Raw genomic sequence first — 22,429 nt, 5'->3', positions numbered from 1 at the left:
TAGAATACCAGGTGACATCAGTCAACTGTTGTAATTCTTAATCCTCTTGTGCAAACTATTTTGTTCAGAACAGCAGTTTCCAATGGGTGATGCACAAGAACACTGCAAATATCTTTCTAAACCCAAATGAATAAACTCTGAGCAGAGCCAGCTCAATTTTGCGTGTACAATTTTCCCATTCTGAGGTAGCAGAGACCTTGTCACATCAAGGCAAGCAGGGACAGAGAAACAGCAACTACCCAAAAGCAATAGGAACTTGAAGAGGAATGAAACATTAGCAATGAAAAGAAAGTATGGGCAGAATTATCTCCCTCTTGAGTTCTGCCTGTACATCTATCACATTTTTGGTGTTCTACCATTTAGAATTTTATCTTAAAGCAATCCATCTTCTCTCATGCTATAGAAGCGTCTAAACTTATCCATCTCAGCATAATTTGTGGCAAGGCATTTTTAACATATCTTGAGTATCTAGATGACATGGTAGTTGATTGTAACTAACCTTAAAAGGTCATCTGTTGTTTTAATTTCCTGTATTTGAGCTAGTCTTCTCATCTGCCTGCTTGTAATACTTGTGCATGCTACCAACTTTCTTAAGAACACTGTTACTTCAGCTAAGATCAGTCTTCTTCCCCTGTTCCTCATGAACAAGAAACTAAATAGAAAGCAATCAACTCTGAATTTTGTCTGAGGCTCAGATGGGACACTACGAAAAGCTGCTTCACTGGAAGGGTTGTGCAGCACTGGACTAGATCACCCAGAGGGACTGTGGAATCTCCATCCTTGTTCAATACCCAACTAGGCAAAGTCATGGCTCACTTGACTGACTGCTGGAAACATTCCCACTATAAGCAGGAGGTAGGGCTAGGTGACTTCCAGAAATTCTCTCTAATCAACATTTCTGTAACTCAGTTCCTCCTTTCCTGGTGCATTGGGGACATGATGAGTAACTAGAAGAACAAGGGTGATGTTGCAGTCAGACCGCCTAGTGATAAAATTCCCTATTTCCTGTTGCAAGAAAAAGGTTGGGATGTTTTTAAAAAAAAAGTTTATGTTTGTTTTAACTGAAAAGAGGAGCAAAAATCCAAAGTACAGTAGCACAGTGGGGCTGGAAATGCTGCATCTTCCAGTTAAGGGAGGCAATATATAGAAAGACTGAAAAACACTGTTTTATTGTTGTAAACAATATTTAGGAACACTGCAAAATTTCAAGCATAGTTAGTGCAACTAAAGCCTGTCAGTGGTGGTAATAACCTGATACTATTTTGTCTAGATAAATTATGTCTATATCCAGATGGTGAGGCCCATTCTTCCTCAGCATAACAAACAATATTTTTTGTTTGGATAGACAGGAGGGGCAGTAAAGACAGGGAAAGACACATATGAAGCAACTAAACTTGATAACTTCACTTTAACGCTTTCTAAACTTTTACATTATTAAATGAGTTCTGAAAATAAGTTGCAAAAGAGATCCTAATGATTATTACTTTTACTAAATTGTTTAATTTACAAATAAAATGGACATTATAGTAATATCGGTTTCATTAAAACTTTATCAGTAACCAAGTATCAGTTTACTAATCAGTAAATATAATATACTTCATGGTGGTTTGAGAGAAAGATATTCTACAGATAAAGTGATATTAATAGAAAACTAGACACAGCAACCTTATTCTTAAGATCCTTAAATTGGGCCAGAAAAGAACTATGGCAAGATACCAGGGGAGTCCCAAACTTTGCAATGACAAAGCCATAGACCTCTTTTGCTAATAGGGAGGAGCTAATCCAGAAGCCTATAAAACTACTGCAAATGTTACGGCCATGCAGAAATGCAGATATTAGTTTAAATGAAATCTTTCAAAGCTCAGCTTATAAATAATTTGATACTCAACTATGAAATTCCCTTTGTGTGTCCTTTCAGGGCTGGTAATAAACAAGGTGCTAACATGTTTGTTTAACACATGTTATAACTGGGTGCAGTTTGAACGGGTCTTGAAGCAAACTGTTGGTACAGTGAGAGTGGTTTAAATCTGATGGCAAATGCTGTGATTGAGTTCTAGCACTGACCATCTATGCCGAAGGCAGCTACTAAAAGGAATTACATTTAGCAGCTTCATTCATTGACCTTACAAAAACGGGACATTGTCTGGCAGAGAAGTTTGTTAATCAAGCTGTCAAGCATCCAAATGGTGTCCTGTTCTTGTTCTGATCAAAATGCTAAGCATCAGAAAACCTCACATGTAACTTCACAACCAAACCAGACACATGAAAATATTTTCTGATGGAATCTAATAAGGTTTTGTCATCCCCCCTGCCCCAAATATTGTCAGTCTTTATACTAGTGGTATTGCATACATATGTTTCCTACTAGTATAATACTACTGTCATTACATTCAGGTTCATTTCATAGAGAAGGCCAACCACACACACAAAAAACTATGAAGTCTCAATGTTTTAAGAATCTGAGACAGGAGCCAAATGCCAAGGCAGCAGTATTTTATATGAACAAACAAAAAGAACCGGAACAGATAATGGTGAATTTCTATAGGACACAATTAGTGTGTGACAGGAACCAAAATTTTCCCAGGTTCATATCAAATACAACTCTCGGACACTAGAGGCATCTAGAGAATACCAAAGAAGAGATTAAAGTGCAGGCAGTCAGCGCTCAGAAGTTAGCCAGATCTATCAAGGGCAGCGACAAACACACCCTTGGGGTTTCAGCCTAAGGAATGGTCTTGTCCATGACATGGTATTGTTTACTTATTTAGCATAACAACTTTCAGACAATCTGACAAACAGGAATTAAACTAAATTTTCCAAATACTAAACTGAATATTGGACATTTCACTTCAATTCCCAATACTGTTATACCTTCCACCAGCAAACTTTAAAAGTAAAGTTGCTGCAGAATGAGCCTGTAAGAAAGTTAAACTACACAGATCTGCCTCTCTGTAATGACATAAAAATCACCACAACCATAAAAAGGCTTTCTACATTTTTAGATCGACATCAAGCCCTTCTCGCAATACCTAAGAGTCTTAGAAAGAGGAACAACTTGTGATAATCTAAACAGTCAAGTTTTTGACTTTTAGTAATAATGCCAATAATCACCTTGTCCTGCTGATAGAGATATACTTTCAGCAGCATCCTAAAAGCTCACCGAAGGTTCAGATATCTTCTGCAACAGTTTAACATGTTTTTATTTCAGCAAACACCAGACTACCACCTACACTTTTACCAGATGTACAGACCTTACACAAGAAGCATGAAAGGAACTGTCGGACAGATCCTGATGAACATCAACTAGCCTAGTAACCTTAATATGGATTCATAAGTTATGGTTGCTTCTGAAATATTATACACAATAAAAAAAGATTCTCTGGTATACATAGCCCACATTTAACTAAAAATGCTAGACAGAAGGTGCTTACTGTTTCTGGTTTCATATGTTAGAGTACTTACTGCACTTACCTCAACTGACTGAAATCTTTCATTATGAGGATGTGGTGACCTTGGGTAAATATCAAGAAGATGAGGAGGGTCATCGGTATGCATTCTTCTAATATGTTGCTTAAGAACTTCTTTATAATCAAATGAATCAAAGTTGGTTTTCCATAGAAATACCTGTAAAAAGCCATCATATTAGTAACTTTATCTTAAGCCTATCCAATACACAAAACATAACTATTCAATGAGCTCTGTTATTACTAACAGATCATATTAAACTAAGCTTGCTATCATCATTTAGTCTGATCACTTTTACAACACAAGCACTTCTCTGTAGTATCTTGTACTTCAAATCTAATAGTTGTAGTTTAACCTCTTTTAGAAAAAACATGAAGTCTTAAAGATCTCTAAAAGATGTTCAAATAATCAAAAAACAAAGCAAACTCTAATGCAATCCTTTATTTTGTTTCACCTGTTGGCTCACTAGATCGTGCTAAGATATTTTCCACTATATCTGTCCTCTATAAAGGCTTGCAAGTCATCCCTTCAAACCTTCTCTTTTGATAAGCAAAATGACTGAGTTCCTTGAAACTCGGAAGAATATGCTCTGGCGTTTCAGCAGTAGGAATCTGTTTTCTAAACCCTTTCTAACTGCACTGTTTTCATTCAAGATAGAAACATTCACACCATGGCCAAAAGCAGAGGTAAGATAGTAGAATGCAGCGGTAAGATAGTACAAGATAGTCTGCCTATTAGGACAGCATCCAGCATTAGGTAGAGTAAGACTAAGAACTATAACACATTTAATATTGCTGCCTCATGTCACAAAACAACTGTAAATATCAGCCATTTAATTAAATTTACCATAAATCATCCAATTTGTATTATTCCTGTTACTTTAAGTGCTTGGCAAAACAGTGTTATGAACTTCCTTCCATTTTCTTTAGTAGAAGATGGCCATTTCCAGCACACAAACACTGATTTTATAGCTGCTTTCTAAATGAGAGGAAAATTAAGATAGGAGTATGTTCTACTCTTAAGCTGACTTAAAAACTACTTGCCTGTCTAGCAAAAAATATTTTGAAGAAATTAATAAACTATATAACAAACTATTATTAACAGCAGAAACCACAGATTTGTGAGCAGAAAATCCTGGTAAAGGAAATCATATTTTTAATATATTCCTAAATAACTGGAATAGCTCATCTCAAGTTCAACATCTTTCATGACTCTGCTGAGTGGAAGACTAAATATGCAGATGTTAGAGCAAGGACATGCAGTGCACCAATAAAGACCCACTGGGAGACTCAGATGAGTGCATTTAGAGCAGCTCACTGTGCTGAAAAGGGGAAGGAGGTTCTGCTTTCTTCTCCCCTTCCTCTTCTCAGCTCTACAGTCCCACTACCTCCATCATTCTTAGCTCACCAATCCCACATAAAATTGTTCACATTTTTTATGGTTTTGGGTTTTTCTGTTTTTCCAGACTAATTTTCTGCTCGCTTAGCAATTTGAAATGGCTCAGCACTGAGTATAAACACAGATATAGCTGGAAGGTGGAAGAAATAGGACCTTTTGCTTTCACCAGCAGTGAGCCATTTGAGCTGCTTGAGCTCCAAAAATGTTTTGTCCCACTTGAAACTGGAAATCTGCCACTGCAGCTTCATTATTACAGATAAAAAAATTAACAAGATTAAAACTAGCAAGGACTCATCCACGCATGCCCTGAATATCTCACTTGTGATGCAAACTGCATAAAGCAACTGTGCACAAGCCTAGAAAGATAAGTATTCCATAAGGAAGTATTTTTCTTTATATCTCCAGGCAGTCACCTGACATAACAATTCCCCCCCCACAAATGGCAAGAATTCAATTAAAAATCTTCATGCAAGGCAGCTGAAGACAATTACCTTCAAAAGGAACAGGTGTAACTTTGCCCTTTCACTTAAAAATAACTGTAAAAAGTCTTACATTTCTCACTGAAGCAGGTACATGAAATAATTGGGCATGTGAATGTATAGTAAAGATACCTGAAGTGTATGAACTTTGTTTTTGGATTGATAAAGGAAGCAAAAGGGAGGAAACAAAGGAGTATGCAGTGCTTATTACATATCCTTAACATGCTTCTGAATAAAGCTCCCCTCTCAGTTGGCTGAGCACTGACCAGAAAGAAACTTGAAACCAGAGATACTGGTTTTCCTTGTTTGATGGAGAAAAAACAGATTTTGTCTGTTTGAAAATAAAATGGTCTCAAAAGAACGTGTACAGAGCAAGTAATCCATAGTAAATTTACAATGAATCAGCTGCCCTTAACTCGTGCTGTGGGCAGACAGTATCTTTTGGATTCGCACTAGGGAAGATGGTATTTCTATGGCCAGTCTGTGCTGACCAACTTGTCATTGCCCATGCAAATCCGCCAGAAGAACTTTTCAAATAAATATTTCCTAAAAGGTTTAACTCAGGGTAGACCTGAAGAGATCTACATTTGCAGTAACCCATATTAAATCCATCAAAGCAAGCAGAGGAGTGCTCCCATTGCTATTCTGCTGGCAGACCTGAATGGGCTATATGGAGAGGTCAGCAAACACGATGTTTGCAGAGTACGTGTAGGTATACGTCATCAGCAAATGGAAGCTGAGGAATGCATTCATGTTTGCCATAGATAAAGCCATATATATCAGCAGTTATCACAGAATAGAATGTACACAGAATGTAACACTGTACATTTTAAAACTTAAGATATAAAAATGAAAGTTTAGCAAAATAAGCAACCCTCTCCCACATGAACATTCATTTTTTTATTGCACATTTACCTAGAAATCACTTTCTTACAAAACTGGATCTTTCCTCTCATGCACTGAGCATGAGACTGATGCACCAAACTGCTGAGAAACAGGAATCATCTTACAGATTTTGCAGTACAATATTACACTTGCTCCATGATCCCATGTGCCACTGGCTCTACAGCACGGAGTCAGAGTAGGAGAAAGGCAATGACACCATTGCACCAAACATGCATGCATTCAGCAGGCCCCAACTTCAAAGGAATCTTGCAGTAACATAGGCATTCCTAGCATATGGTGGCATTCAGTCTGGGAGACTGAGTTTGGCTTAGTACTATGACTCCTCCATCATCAGAGCTTCTATGATGAATATTCTAGCATGTGACCTAATTTAATACCTCACACACTTCACACTCTCTCACGTTAAGTTGATGTAAAAATACTCTATACCAGTCCTCATAAAAATCAAAAGAAATTTCTCAGGAAAATAAGGTCAACATTTCAGGATTCCCTACAAATCAAAGTTTCCTCTTGGAACTGAAAACACTCATACGAAAGCTTGAGTATCAAAACAAAAGAAGGCAATAATGGCTCAAGGAAAATACATCTTTCCCCCCTACTCTTGTTTTTTTCCTGCTTGCAAAATTAATATTGAAAGATTGCTGACACCTGCATTTTTCTAATAGTTGCCATTGCTTCTTATTAACTCCTTGTGATGGAAAGCAACTTTCTTCCCCCCCCCCAATTCTTTTGAGTGCTTTCAAGTCATTTCTAGAAAGGGTACTACTTGAAGCATCAACTAAAAAACAGACAGCTGTATTCATTTTAATCATTCTGATACTTTTGATTCAGAAGAATTTATTATTTTCAAGGATGTTTCTGTTACTTGTTGAAATATATTTCAAATTTCACAAAATGTATTTACCAGAATATAAACATAGTTTATGGCAAATTCAGAAGATCCTCCTTTCCACAACACCACTTTCTACACCTGTGCTGGGCTCTAGCTTTTTATAACAGGAAACAATAAGACAACAAATATTAAGGAAAATGTCAGTGGACTCTAAGACTCTAATCCTTGGGCTATGTAAATTGTTTCTTTTTGGAGAGTATAAGACATGTTAGAGACAATTCCAGGATGGTTAACATTTTTATATTTATGAGATTTATCACAGCAGATGAGAATTAATTATATGACTTGCCATTTAATTAAAAAGAAATTTTGTTGTTTTAAATGTTCAAATAAATCTTCCTTCTATGTAGTCCAATTCCTTGTTGTGTCACTAATATAGATTAGTAAAACTAACATAAGATTTCTTTTCCCTCCAATTCTAGCCAAAAGTTTTCCCAGCAGCACATTCTTACAATTAGAGTAGTGACTTTAAAAAGGGAAAACCGAATGAAATGTGTTTGCAACAAAACTACTTTCTTGACATTTAATTGCAATGTTTTAAAAATGTTTATACTTAAAAATCACTCCTTTAATGTAATTTGTATAATAGAAGTGGCCAGTATTGTGGTCTTCTCTTCATAATATCCAATTGAAGTAGTTAAGATCAATTTTTCCAACCACATATTTAGCATTTTTCTCCTCAAATTTAAATTTAGGATAAATAAAGCCTATATAACACAACAGGAGAAGAAAATAATCATGTCCGCATACTATAATTAACATGTTACTTTGGCATATTATGTTTAACTCTCATTCACTGTAACAAACATTGAGAAGACGTTTTATTTAAAAAGCCAATACCACAAACCTGAGCATCTGCTCCACCTGAGGCAAATTTTTCACCACCTTTTGAAAAAGCCACAGAAAGGACTGGTCCCTGTAAAATAAAAAACATAATTAGTGCACTGTAAAATTATGCTGTTATTGTAATCACAGTATTTTAAGGCAAAGAAAAATACTTCCATGCAGTGGTTTAATATAAATACATTTTTCAATTTTAGCAAGAAAAGGAACAGTTTAACTGCAGTGAAATTTTTATGAAATTCAGCTTTAATAAAGAGTGAATATTGTACATCTTGATAAGATGTTGCATTATGACTACTACAACCAAATATGGAAAGATAGGGGCATTGTCTATAGATTTTACACAGAATTAAAACAATGAAAAATTGTCTTGAATAACGCAGTATATATTTGATAACGTGCTTGAGTGATTTGTTATCAAAAGTAGGGTTTGTTTTGCATTAGGAGGTAAGGGAGAAAGGCTGTCATTCCTCACAAAAAATATCTTTCATGAACTTCCCCCTCCCTCAACTGGAGGACTATTGCACTCTTTTTCAGTAGACAAAGGACTAATATGACAGGTAATTAACTCTTGATTTCTAAAATTAATTATTTATTAATTAATTCAGAACAAGAACTATTACTCAACATTAAGCATGCATACAATATTGACAGATTAACTGCATTGTTGGGGCTAAAGTTGATGCATCTCCTTGTCCATTTCTGACAAGCTGTATTAATGCAACACTTTTGGCTCTCTAGTAGAGTTTTTCCACAACTAGCAAGACACAAGACATGATGGCACAAATGTTATTTTCCCTTTGAAAAGATTTTGCAGAACCTATTAAGATTTTAATTTAAATAGAATTATTGTGTATACCTTGTGTCCATGAAGTGTGTAAATAAGCCTTCCTTCTAAGAGGTCCAAAATCTTAAGGGTACCATCAGTAGAAGCAGTGATGAGATAGTTACCAGAAGGATGGAATGACACACAGTTAACCCCTGCTCTGTGAACTAATTTACATAAGACTATGATCAGATATGAGATATTTTAGAAATAAAACGTACATTTCCAATAATTACCTCTTTTCTATTTCCCAAAGAAAAACTGACTCCATTAATGGAAAAAAAACCCGAAGTGTTGGGTGCATAGGAGAATCTCTAAAACATTTACTTAGTTCTGTTCTAAAAATTAAGAGCACCATTGCAAAGGAATAACCAGGATCCAGTTTGGGTTTTTTAGGCTGCCTAATCTGCAGAAAAAATACTTACAAAATGCCAATACGACCTTTTTTCCCCCACTTTCTGCAGTAAGGAATGAAATCATAAGTTAACACTAATCGCATTTTGTTGCAAAGAGCTCCATTGTAAAGAAAATGCAACAAGCCATGTTGTTTTTACCTCTGTAATGCTGTAGTAGCTTGTTCATTCGAATATCCCACAGTCTCACCGTATGATTGGAACCTGCAGAAGCTATACATGTACCACTTGGATTGAAATCCACAAAATTTGCAAATCTAAATATAATTCATGAAAATAGATTGATTATTCATTCTGGTAGAAGTATTTGATGTTTAATATTAACAGCATAATTTGCCACCAACTTTTGTGGAATCCACCTGTATGGAAACTCAAGTAAGGTATTTCAAACAATTCAAACAAGCATGAAAAAAAGATGTGCCTGGCAAATCAGATTGTATAATCTGGCTTTTGCTGAGTAGATAGTACAATCATCTTGGCTCAAATCTTCACAATTTACATTGGGGTATAAAGTTCCCAGAAGAAAGTACTGCAAAGCTAGCCCTGAGCATGAAGATATTGGTATAATATCAAGGGTTGCAAGCAGTTAGTAAAATAATTTTCTATCCAGGTATGACAACCTTTTTGCTTGAAAAAGGATAGAGAGGGCAGCCATGGAACTAACAAAGCATATATACAAAATTAATATTCTAGGGCATTTGTAAAATAAAACTTTGGTTCCAAGATATATAAGAAAATTGAGGATAAGTGAAAGCAAGTGTTTGTTTTTCATAACTAAACAAGGCAGACCACTGAAGCTAACAGAATACCTTCTTCATCAACAGAACTAGTGAATATGCAGGAGGAGAATTCCTAAACTTTTCTTCCTGCTAAAGAGCCCAATGTTAAATAAAGTGATCCAAATAGAAGGAAAAACCATGAGGGAAACACAAAGTCAAAAACCCCAAAACAACACGACTTCTCTCTGGGTTATTTCTTGACTATAGGAAACCAACTGGGTAGATACAGCCAGTTAACCTCTTTAGAAAAATGCAAAATGAGTATTACAGTTTCCATGGATGGTAGAACTTTGATCTATTTTCAGATATGGCATACAGATGTTAACAACAGAAAATATGAATTTGATCTCATTAAAACTACACGTTTTACTGATTTCTGTAAAACAGTAACACTTACCCTCCATAATCTATGAAGCTATCAACACATGTTTTATTTCTTGTATCCCATATTTTAACAGTTTTATCTTCACTGCAAGATGCTATTATTCTTCCATCAGGCGAAAATCTGCAATATGTAAACATATGCATTTCTTTTCTAGGTAATATCAGATGTTTAGTATTAAACACATTGGTAGGAAAATACCAGAACCAAGAAAGTCTGCTTGGAAATAAAAGTTATAATAGCATTTTGAATTTCTCAGTAATTAATAAAACTGAAGAGAAAAGCTTTTTCCATTTTCTGTTTTGGGGTGGGTTTTTTTGGATTTCACAATTAACTACAATTAATTAAAAACAAAACCTTAAGTGAGGGAAAGAGTAACAAGCAGCCTAAAGGAGGCATTTTAGATGCCAAAGAGCTCATTATAGAAATTATAGATGAAAAGAAAGAAAGAGGACACAATGGAACTTTACATTTAATTTTAACCCACATATATATTCTCCTGCGAGTCCTCTCTAGACTTCCAAACTGCCAGCAAAACATTCATGATTATTCCTGAACTAGCAGACTAGGTTTTTCAACAGACTGATTCGTCTATAATTTCACCAATCCTCATTATTTCTCATAGTGACCAACTGCATAAAAACAATATTGGAACACTATTCAAGAATTTTCAAATATGATTTCTTAGAAATTCTATTTTTCTTCTCAATCATTAGATACTTTAGAACTTTGCAGAACTCTGTAATGCACCAGTATTAGATTTTCTTCCCAAGGTGTTTAATAGGACCCTTAGCTACAGATCTTCTATTAATATGCATATTTCCTGTTAATATGGAAACAAAACCATAAAGAAATATCTTTCTTCTTCTTTGAAGACGTGCTCTGCCTTTAAATAGGGTCCTTAACTTTCCATAGAAAGATCCTTCCTTTCATCCTTTCCAATTTTGTAAATGTAACTCATTTTAGCTTATGACCCCTCTTTTTTATGCCCTTACTGTTCTCCAAGAATAGTTCAGAAAACCCCTACCATGGATTATAAGGAAATCTAGATAAGAGTGAACGCTGAGAAATAAGTTGTCAACACAGCACAAAAATATGTATGACTAGGGCGGGATATTGACTGAAAATTATTATAGAAGACCCAACTCCTCCTTTAAAATAATTTTTCTTCTGATCCATAATTATTTTAACATCTAATGACAGATGTTTAAATAAATAAATGTAGGCTAATAATAATAGGCTTTCAAACTTCAATTAGGAGATTTAATACATATGCACATACATAAATAAAAGTTTTATTTTATATATACACACACACACACACACACACACACGATTGATTAAAAACTTATTATTGATATATCAATTTTACCATTCACAGATTTTTTCCCCTCTCTTAGTTCTGCCTCTGGGCAATAAACATCGTTTAAGAGTTCCATGCAAGGAATTCACCAAAACTGCTTACTTACAAACAAAAACAACACTTACTTGGCACAGCGAACCCAGTGAGTGTGCTGGGATATAGAAAAGAAAAGGCGCTGATGGCAAACACTCCATATTTTTATTGATTTATCATTGGATGCTGAAACTAGAAAGTGGCCATCGTGCGAGAAGCTCACGCTACGAACAGATGCTGTGTGACCTTTTAGTACTGATGATTCTCCATGACTGGTAAGGGGGGGTAAAGAAAAAAAAACACAATAATATTAAACCAAAATAGTGTTTAAAAATCCATAAAGTTAACATATTTGGAAGACTACATCTCATCCAAAATAAAAACAATATACACTGGCTAAACTGTAGTGTTGCCAATAGTTTTGCCTATTTTTAGAGTAAATACTAGAATGTAGACTTTCAAAGTAATCATACGTATTTAGATGACCAATTTTAGAATATAGTGCAATCAAGTAGCAACATTTGCCTCCATATACTATTTGAAAGAGAATTTAATTAAAGCTTTAAATACAGAAATCTGAGAAATGTGCAAGAGTTAAAGTATTGCTAGTCTTTCTAAGATCATTCTAATAGCTCATAATCACTACCACTTGAGAATAACAGTCTAAAGAGAAAAATCAATTCTAATTTTTTTTTTCAATTTTTTTTTCCTTCATCACTTGTCTCCCCAAAATGAGACTTAGTCATGCAATCCTCATGAAGAGAAATATATCCTTTAAGCCAGAGAAACAGTACTAAGAGTAGTTCCATACGTTGATGGAATTATGACCTCTGAATTGCTATACTTTTCCTCGGGAACTGCAGAATAATCTGGAGTAAAGAACTGTGTTATTAGTGCTCCCCAACCTCTGTTCCTGACCAAGCCCAGTGAGGGATATGGGAAGGAAACAGAAACATTTAACAGACAGAGTTCCTCCAATATTCACAGTGCACATTAAAAAAACAAAAAACAAAAAAACACATAGCCAGCATTGCCCAGTTATACTCACATACAAGGAATCCATAGCCTGACAGTACGATCCTGAGAAGCTGAAGCGACTAGTTGACCGTCTGGCGAGAACTGCACGCTGGTCACAGCTTCCTTGTGACCTACAAATCTGAACGCTCTGGACTGCGCCTTCAGCTTCCATATCATAAGAAACCTATCCAAAGAAGAGGTAGCTGGCAAAAAATAATTAAAAGATATTGTCTATCAAAGCAAATCATTAGCTAAGTAGAAATCATACCAACTGGTTCCAGGTATTGAGCAAACTGGCTTATAAAGCACTTTAAGGATAATAAAAAAAAACCCAAAAACCAACATCATGCACATCATTATGTATCAATCCAGATTTCTCATTACTTAATATTGAGAACAGAACAGAAGACAGTTTACAATGATATGTTTGGTATTTCACTCTGATCTCCAAGATAGAATATTTTTAAAGTTCTGACTATTTAACTCGGGGGAGAGAGAGGCCAATTCAAAGAACTAATTGAAGATATAACTTCTAATACTTTAGACACCTAAACTGAAATGCATATCCAAATATGATAATTCTGAAACTCTATCTAAATACCACATTTTTATTGCTAACATTTGTCTAGCTCAAAATTAGAATGTGAAGTTTTTGGCCTGTTAATAGAAAGTACCTCTTTTTTTTTTTTTTTTTTTTTGCAATCACCTTACAAGTTGACTCTATCACCTACATTTAAGAAGGCAAACATAGCTTTTCACCAGAGCTTGATCATTTTCAAGAAACTTCAGGCCACAAAAGCAACGAGCAGCTGAATTAAACTGACAAGCCAGATATTCCTAAGCCCCATCATCTTCATCTCTCCTAAATGCTAGCATGCAGGACACAACCAGAAAGGGATGAAAAAAAGACGGATTCAAGCCCCCCCCTCCCCCCCCCCCCAAATTATAAAATTCCTACTCCTCGTACAGAAAGGGAGGGAAAAGAAGAACAGTGACCTCCTAGAAACTGGAGAGGACATGAAAGAAAGGATGATAAAACTTTTCCTAATCTGTTCCAGGCACCAGCGCAGCACAAACAGCAGTAGAAGAAGGAAAGGAGTCTACTTATTGGCACATACATCATGGCAAGACTTGAACAAAAGATCAGATGTTAAACTCTCCACAGATATTTTGCTCAGAGTTATTTTACTTCAAAAAAATACCGTTTTCTGGTAAAAGATGGGGGACAAGACTATCCTTATACTCGCATCAGGAGGCCTGAATTTGATGCACAAACATAGGCTATTTCTTCCCCTCCAACTTTTCTAAGCTGCTTATTTTATAGCAGGCTCTAATTGTACTTGAATGATTTTTTTTTCCCTCCAGTTCAAAAAAATGTGATCTAGAGTTGCATAAAGCAGATAGAAATAAAAAGTAAAATAAAAGTCAAAGTAGAATTTGAAGGCATCATCCTGGAAAAGTGGAACAGAAGACAAGATTGCTGGTTTCTAAAATAAGGAGCGCATGAACCACCAGTTACCGTGCAACACCAAGGGCTACCTCGCAAACTGCTGACAGGCCACGTAATACCAGCCCTCTCTGCTTTTCAAAAGCCCTCTGTGCTTGCTAAAACTGAAGGAAATATTTTAAAAGAAGACAGTGTAGCACATTCAAAGCCTGGGTTTCCTGTGGCTCACTCTCTCTTAAATGGATGATCCCGAGGCTAATGAGATGCAAGCAATGATCCAAAGTTTTCCTTTTCTGCTGCCTAAACTCTTACTGGATCCTCTCTCAGCCCTTACTTAGGTTGCTCTCCATGCCACCCACCCATTATCAGGGCACTTAAAGGCTGTTGTACGTGCTACCGCCCTTCAAACCTGGTTAACTCTGAGTTTATCTTCAATTTTAGCCCCTATGCTGTGAAAGGAAACTGCGTCCCCTTAAATTTAAGGAGCCTCAGCCAAGTAGCTGATTCCATTTGAGCAGACGGGAATTAACTTTGGTGTATATGGACAAGGTCTAAGCATTTGGGTGTAAATATTTCAGGCTTTCTCCATTATTTTATCTTATTTCACCACACACACTCTCTCTCTAAATACAAGAGCTCACAGGGTAACATTGCTATCAGCAATAATTTCCATTATCAATACTAATTTTTAAAAACAGCTTTATACATGAAAAAGGCACTAAGTTACTATTACCAAATAAACTTTTATTTCTCTTTTTATTCCATTTTAAGGGATTTTGTTTTCTTTATAAGAATGTTTCTCCAATTTACTCAAGCACAATATTTTAAGAATTATTTCTTAATCCTTTTATGCATTTTTTTTTTTATCTCAAGTTCATATTGTACATGTCTATAAGTGCTCAAAAAGATGGAAGCAAGAATCTTTCAAGACAAACTACACAGAGTACTCTACACCAGCGGAGACCAGACCCAGTTGTTATGTTCTGTCAGCATATGATAAACATGCCAGTACCCTGCAGTCTGATTATCGATCACCAGACCACCAATAGATGGTCCACAAACAGATCTCCAAAGCTACATTACAATAGTAGAACTGAAACACAACAGAAACACAGCAACGTCCAGAACAATTTTTAAAGAAAGCCTATGCCACAAATAGGTCTGTTGCACACATCCCTCACAGGAAGCACAATATAATTAGAACTGTGTTTAGAGATGAAAGCCAAAACATTTTGTCCGTGATGCAATGACAACAGTATGCAACCAACTACAAAATACAACCAGAAAGAAAAAACTGAAAATTCACATCGGGTTGATGCCCACATGCAACACAGTCCAATTTATAACCTCAGTCTTTTCTGTAAACACCCAAGCATAGTTAAGGTATCTCAAAATGGAAAAAGAAAGAATTAAGTGTTGATAAAGTTTCTCTAGATAATTTGCTTTTCTGTTTACAAGTCATGATGGAATTGACCAAAAAAAATGAAGACCATTTTATGCAAAGGCCAAGCTTGCATGCTGTTCTGAGCATTAAACAGGTATCTGGGATTCATATGCCAACGAAAAATTATGGCATTTGTAATGATACAAATTCAATTTATACTTTTAACTTGCTCATACTGATCATATAAATCATATATATAACAAAAACATAAAGCACTGTAATATGGCATTACTGTTACATTCCCATTTCCCAAAACACCATCACCATGAATATGACTAAGTTCTGCAAAAGACCAAAAAGTACAGTCAACCAGGCTTTAAGAGCCAAATGTACCACTTGGTTGCCCCTTTTTTGCAAGTATTGAAGCTTTCCCAATGTAACTAACTCAGAGCGCATGAATTACAGGTCACGTGGAATACCAGGATGTGTGCAGGGTGCGGGTGTGAATATAAAAGCAAACAAATAAAAATCAAACTTTGAAGGAACCTTACAAATCTTACTGTGATAAGGTGTAAAGTCAAAATGCAAACATATTTAACAATGATTCTGAAGATTTCCTACCTGGAGAAAAAAAAAAATTATTAATTAAACTTCTAGCAAGGGACCTAATCTGGAATTTTAAATATAGTGGATAAATTATGACAAAACTTTAATAAGTTTCATAAGTTCACAGCAGTTTCATCGTATGCTGCATGTACTTATACAAATGGAAGTGAATTGGAAAAAAACAAAAAACAGCACACTAGTCAATATTCAATTATAATTTTAAATTTTATTTTTCAAAAGAAACCCCCAAACCCTCCCACATTTATTCAGTGTTGAATTCACATTCAAGTTAAGTGGCTTAAAAATCAGTAGTTTAAAATATACACAAATGTTTCCCAAGTTCTTAAAGTATAACACGATACAAAATCTTCCAGAGTTTCAGATTTTCCAGAAATCTGTACACACTGAAAAACGACTGGATTAATGTATTCTATAGCATTGCTACAATTAAGTTCAATGCTAGCTGAACTTGGAATGGTGGCTTTTTTCCTGCTCTCTCTCTTTCTCTCCCCCCTTCCCCAGACACCCACCACAACTTTTTTTTTTTTTTTAATTGTTCCCATTGGGAAGAAACAATACTTTTTTAGGGCCAGGTCATTTACTTTTGCTTTGTTTTTTGTTTTTGGTTTTTTTTTGCTTTGATATTTTTAAACAACCAAAAATGTAATGGGATGTGGTGGGGAGAAGGAAGAAGGGTTCAGATACATGCAGAGAGAAGAGGTCTTCAAATTTTAAGAGACAGGTTCACTTAGATTTTTTTTCCTCAAATAGCACTTTGAAAGTCATATTTAGCATGTAAGTAACTCTCCATACAAAACACAGTTTTCGGCAAGTCTTAAAAAAAAAAAAAAGTTAAAATCGTATAAAAAGTTGCATAGTCAATATTCACACTGTTTAATTACTTTCATCTGAGGAAGCATGCACTGCATATACAACTGATGACTCTGCTATGTAAGAGTACCCGCTTCTTTTTCCTGCTGTTTCTATGTAATGTAACAGTTAACAGCAAGCTTTTCACAAAAGCACATACTTTGTATAATTTGCTGCCCCAGTACAAAATGGGTGGCTGTCTTTTAAAGTTTGATAGACGATTCATAACTTGTGGGTCCACAAAAGAATTCCTTGCCACAACGGGAAAACTGCATTTTCTGGGAATGCCTCCCTTATATTGTAAAGAAGTTTCATTTTTTCCCCCAAAATCAGCTTAGAAAAAAATCAAATTGCAAGTAACCTCTTTAAAATAAGTTACCAAGGCTTAAAACAATCCATGCCACATAGTGGCAAGCATTTTTACTATGATTCAGCACTACATCCCCAGATCCAGATTTTCCTCCCATGTTCCCCTTCTATCTTAGCCTGTTTTAACTTGCTTGTCAGTAGTCACCCAAATCTTTCAACTCTTTCCAATCATGCAGATTCAAATGTATATCTTAATTTACTCTTACTTTGTCTTTTTGTGGTAAATCTTCATTTACTTCAGGTCTCACTTGCTTCCTTTTAACCCTTCTACCTACCAACACCTACAGCAAACTTGCACCTACTGCATTCCTCAAGTGCGTTTATCCAGGTTCTTATTGCTCACCAGCTCAAGTTCCTGCCTACCAGCCCAGTGTCAACATTTACTTTATCGTGGCTGCTGAAAACATCTATTACTTCAGTGAAAGTAATCAAAAAAAGCTGAAATACTTGCAACATTAAGGTAACTGTTCAACTCAGTCATGTATGGGCAAAAACATGGACAAGGGTTTTTTTTTCCAAGTACACAAAATACTGATCACACCTACTGTCTGTAATCACGCTCAGATATAGGAAAATGAGTTAGTGACACCATTCAAGAACCAATATTCTTCAACACTCAGCATAATGGGACACAGAATACTACATGTGTTAAAAATAAGATGTCCTGTGAGCCACCTAACAAACCCTGGTTTCCTAAGATTTGTCTTTTGCCTCTTCAACTCCCCTCACCTCAGTAACCCCAACTTCCCAACTTCACCCAAGTCTCCTGTGACACTACTATGACTAGAAAGAAGCAGCATATACTGCAATTATTTCAAAGCTCCGTGTATGGTGCAGGGCCTGCCAGCTGTTGCCAAAATACAGTACACGTGGCAAGATAAAACAGCCTAACTTTTCCTTTATGTCTCTCTCCTCTACCCTGCTGCCACTTCAGAACTTGTGCAAGTGCTTGTAAGATGTAATCAAAATTTGTTCTGACCTGGCAAAATTGATACATGGTACAGTTGTATAAGCTCTGTGTCCCCAGGAAGCCAAGCTTAACATGGAAAAGCTTACACAAAGACTATGTAAAAAAATAAATATATAGCTAAGAAACAGTAGTAGCTAATGCAAGTCTATGCTCTCTTTGCTTCTCCATTAACAGAACTCTTACTTCTAACCATCCTCGTTTCTTCTCATGTACAGTACCTGTAGTATATCCTTGTTTCCACTGCTACTACCCTCTCATTTCCAAACATATGAAGATTCCCGAGTCACCCTTGCCAGATCAGCATTCCAGCACAGGGACAGGACTGCAAGGTATTTGTGTCAAAAGGAAGCATCCAAGACAAAGCCTACCATTTCCTGATTCCCATCAGCTAAAAAACCTTCCTTCTTCTCAAAACAACGTAGCTAGTTGTCACCTTAAAATCCTTAAGGGTATGAAAATTCACCAGTAAAATTACACAGTATTCCAAGGCCAGAATCGCGGAAAGCAGATTCTGCTTTCCGCATCAAAGTCCACTCAACCACACACTACCGTAGCATTATTTAGCATGTTAGATGCATATATTATGATGCAGCTGCAAAATAGGTTGGTTAATATTGCTGCAAGAACCTTAACTTTTACTTCCTTAGGTATCAATTCTTTACTTTCACATAACAGATGATCTTGCAAGGTTTAGTATTAAAAACAACAACAACAACAAAAAACCCTCTTCAGTCCCCTAAACAAGCTTTGTTTTCCCATAATTAAGGCAAACCAAAATAAGAAAACAATGGATCAACACTCTACAAAAATAAACAGCCCTAAATCTAGACTTAATGTTTTAGAAACTAAACCCCATTATTTACTTTTGCTTTTCATACTGTTCACTGCAGTAGACAGTTTCTACACCACTGCAGGGAAGACACTTCTGAAGACATTCACAATCAAATGTTGCCCCTTGCCCATGTATGTAAAAGCCTTGGTGATTACAGTCCATCTGATTCTTACTACCAGTAGCTATTATTTCTCAAACTTCCAAATCTGATTTTTATCTGCAGTATTACAAGTTCTCATTTCCACATCAGGACGCCCCTCAGCTGTACGATAAGCACTAAGGCACTTTCCTGACTGAGGATGATAAATAGTCCCGTCATCTTTGAAATGCCATATAATATTTTCCGGGATGGGAGATCCATCTTTTGGGCAGCTCCTCATACCAATCAGATCTTGCTCAGGGACTTCAGCACATAGTTCAGTTACAGAGTTAAATCTAATCTCCTTATTTGATGTGTATTCAAAAAATTGATTGCCTCCTTGACCATGGCATCCAAAGAGAGAAAGGTGAGTTCCAGTAGGATTATGTTCTGGTAAAGCATAGTCTAGGCATTCTGATGATATGCCTATGCTGCGGATAGCACCATGCCAGCCAGGACGATCTTCTGGCACATGTAACTCCAAAAATATGTTTTTTAAATACCAGCTAAAACTCTTACATTTCAAACGCTCTCTTAGTAGCTTTCTTTCAGATATATCTCCATAGTTTTCTTTTCTTGCTGAAGGATTTCTGTTGTAAAAATGTTCTTTATACTCATCCATCCACACCTCAGCAGCACGTGCCGTGTTCTGAAGGAAGTTTGGTCTAGCATATGGCGCACGCTTTGGAAACACATGGCCTACATGGGAGCACGGATGAATCTCCAGTATGCCTCCACACTGCCAAACTCTAAATGACAGTTCTAAGTTCTCCCCTCCCCAGACATCCATTCCTGTATCATATGTACCCAGGTACTCAAAATACTTCTTGCTGACAGCAAACAAGCCACCAGCCATAGTCGGAGATCTGATTGGGTCAGTTTCAGATTTGCGCCTTAGTCGTTCATGCTTTGGCACCGAGTGCCACTGAAATGTCAACCGCCAGTCAAAACCCCCGATCATAGGCTCTGTTGTTTGCATGTAGTATTCAAATGTTTTCCAGTCAATGGTGTCAATAACAGGACAAATAATAACAGTCTCATTCTCAGCAATCCTCTCAAGCAGTGGTTCTAACCAACCAGAGACACATTCACAGTGACAGTCTAGAAATGTAAGGACATCACCAGTAGCAAAGGTAGCTCCAATTAAGCGTGCACGAACCAATCCTTCTCGTTTGTTGGTTCTTATCAAGCGAACCCTTTTCAGATTGCTTATATATTTTTCAAGGTCTGCCTTCAAATACACTTTATCACTCAAGTCGTCAACTAATATAATTTCTTTCAGAAGAACCGAAGGAGATGTTTCAAGAACACTGTGTATCGTCCGCAGCAACGTTGACCATGCTTCATTGTAAAAAGCGATTACGACAGATGTTGTGGGCAGTCTTCTGTAGTTGTAAGATTTAGTTTTACATTCACCCATTCGATTATCTTCAATGTGCCGATGCAGAGAGATTTTATCACTCAGGTAAATATTAATCGCATACTTCTCAATCAGCTCTTCCTCCTGCTTCTTCTCCTCAGGACTCAGCTGCAGGCGAGCAGGCTTACCCCACTCTCCCGGGGCATAGGAATCCGGGGGGGATTTCTCATAAACGGGACGAGCCAAATCCACAGCCTCGCCCGCTCTGTCAGAAAAGCGCCTCTCCCACTTCCCGTCGGTGATGCTGCCCCCGGCGAGCGAGGCGCCCAGGGAAGAAACGGACAGCTCGACCGCGAAGTAAGCGACCGTCAAGAGCCCGAGCAACACGCAGCCCCTGCCGACCCACGTCCATCGCCGCGCCAGGCGGATCCTCATCGCAGCCGATTAGGAGCAGCTCGCGGCGGAGAGCGGCTCCGTTAGCCGCGGCCGCTGCCCGGGGCGGGGGGGCGCGGGCTGCCCCAGTTTGGGGACGGAGGTGGCGGCAAGTCCCCCCTCGGCGGAGACGCACGTTTCCCGGCGGGGAAGCGGGGCGGCAAGAGAGGCACGGAGCACCCCCGCCCCCGCCGCCTCGGCACTCCCCTCGCTTACTTACTTCCTCCTCCTCCTCCTCCTCCTCCTCTCTCGCCGCGGGACAAACCCCTCCCCCCGCCTCGTGGTTTGCTCAAAAAGTTGTCGCTTAAGGAAGAGGCAGAGACTCCTCGGCCCGCCCGGCGCCGCATGGCCCGGGCCGCCCCGCCCCGCCCGCCCGCGGAGCCGACAGCGCCCGCCGCCGCCTGCCCGGCCTGGCCCGGCCCGGCGCGGCCTGGCGCACTCACCCAGCCCCGTGGCGCCCGCGTTGAAGGCGACGCCGGTCACCGCCGCTTTGTGGCCTCGGAAGGGTCGGATCAAGACGGGGTCCTCCTGCGGGGGGAGGGAAGGGGGCGCTGTGAGGCTCCGCGCCGCTGCGCGGCCACCCCGGGCCTGCCTCGCCCGGGGCAGCGAGGCAGCGGCACCCGACCCGACCCGGCCCGGGCCGGCGGCTTCCGCCGGCAGCCCCGCAGCCCGCCCCAGGCCCCGCCGCGCCGGCAGCCCCGGAGAGACCCTCCGTCGCCCCCGGGCGGGGCGAGCCCACTGCCAAGGCGCGGTGCCCGCCGCGGACCGGGCGGGGCCGCGGTTCGCCTGCCCCGGGGCCGGGCCGGGCCCGCGCCCTTACCAGCGCGGACGCCATGGGCGCGGGGCGCCGGCGGCACCGGCTCCCCCGGCGGCACCGCTGCGCCGTCAAACCCCCCGCGCTCCAGACCCGGCCGGTCGAGCCCCGAGCTCGTGTGCGGCGCCAACGTTGCGTCTTTCGATCCGCCCATTCGCCGGCTGCCCTCGGTGGGGCCCCTCCCCCTCGAGGTCAGCCGGCGAATGGGGAACGGGGAGGGGGGGCGGGGAACGCGCCTCCGCCCTCACCCGGCGCGCTGCGCCCACCCCGCGGCTGCACCCATCCGTCGTGTAGGTGCTCGACTCGCTCTTAAAGGCGCAGAGCAGCAGCACGCCCCCCCGCGGTTGCCTGGCTACCCCGCGAGCAGACAACGCTACCCTTAGCAGCGCGCCGCGCCCCGCGGGCCCGCC

At 38.9% G+C, this 22,429-nt stretch overlaps 2 protein-coding genes across 4 annotated transcripts in view; both read right to left on the bottom strand.

Annotated features, from left to right (window-relative positions):
- The window catches only part of POC1B (POC1 centriolar protein B), a 77,639-nt gene extending 55,555 nt beyond the window's left edge, over nt 1–22,084 (bottom strand). For all 3 annotated transcript variants that reach the window (XR_010886589.1, XR_010886588.1, XM_067312787.1), the window contains exons 1-9: nt 22,026–22,084; nt 21,649–21,733; nt 12,828–12,999; nt 11,872–12,051; nt 10,399–10,506; nt 9,364–9,479; nt 8,843–8,976; nt 7,988–8,056; nt 3,472–3,624 (exon numbers count right to left, since the gene is read on the bottom strand). Coding sequence is in view for 1 of the 3 variants with exons in the window: in XM_067312787.1 (XP_067168888.1) it covers nt 3,472–3,624; nt 7,988–8,056; nt 8,843–8,976; nt 9,364–9,479; nt 10,399–10,506; nt 11,872–12,051; nt 12,828–12,999; nt 21,649–21,733; nt 22,026–22,040 (1,032 nt within the window). In the remaining 2 variants the exon portion in view is untranslated. The remainder of the gene's footprint in view (nt 1–3,471; nt 3,625–7,987; nt 8,057–8,842; nt 8,977–9,363; nt 9,480–10,398; nt 10,507–11,871; nt 12,052–12,827; nt 13,000–21,648; nt 21,734–22,025) is intronic.
- Nucleotides 16,446–21,347, bottom strand: GALNT4 (polypeptide N-acetylgalactosaminyltransferase 4). The gene has a single exon (XM_013947987.2). It carries the CDS (start codon nt 21,206–21,208, stop codon nt 19,460–19,462), a length of 1,749 nt encoding a protein of 582 aa, XP_013803441.2. The 5' UTR covers nt 21,209–21,347; the 3' UTR covers nt 16,446–19,459.
- Nucleotides 22,085–22,429: the final 345 nt, after the last annotated feature.

This window comes from Apteryx mantelli, chromosome 1 (assembly GCF_036417845.1).
Source record: "Apteryx mantelli isolate bAptMan1 chromosome 1, bAptMan1.hap1, whole genome shotgun sequence".
Taxonomy (NCBI): domain Eukaryota; kingdom Metazoa; phylum Chordata; class Aves; order Apterygiformes; family Apterygidae; genus Apteryx; species Apteryx mantelli.
This window is presented reverse-complemented; position numbering and strand designations above follow the sequence as displayed.

What these genes read in the sequence shown, in the direction of transcription:
- GALNT4 (XM_013947987.2), bottom strand. Translation starts at nt 21,208, where the DNA reads ATGAGGATCCGCCTGGCGCGGCGATGGACGTGGGTCGGCAGGGGCTGC.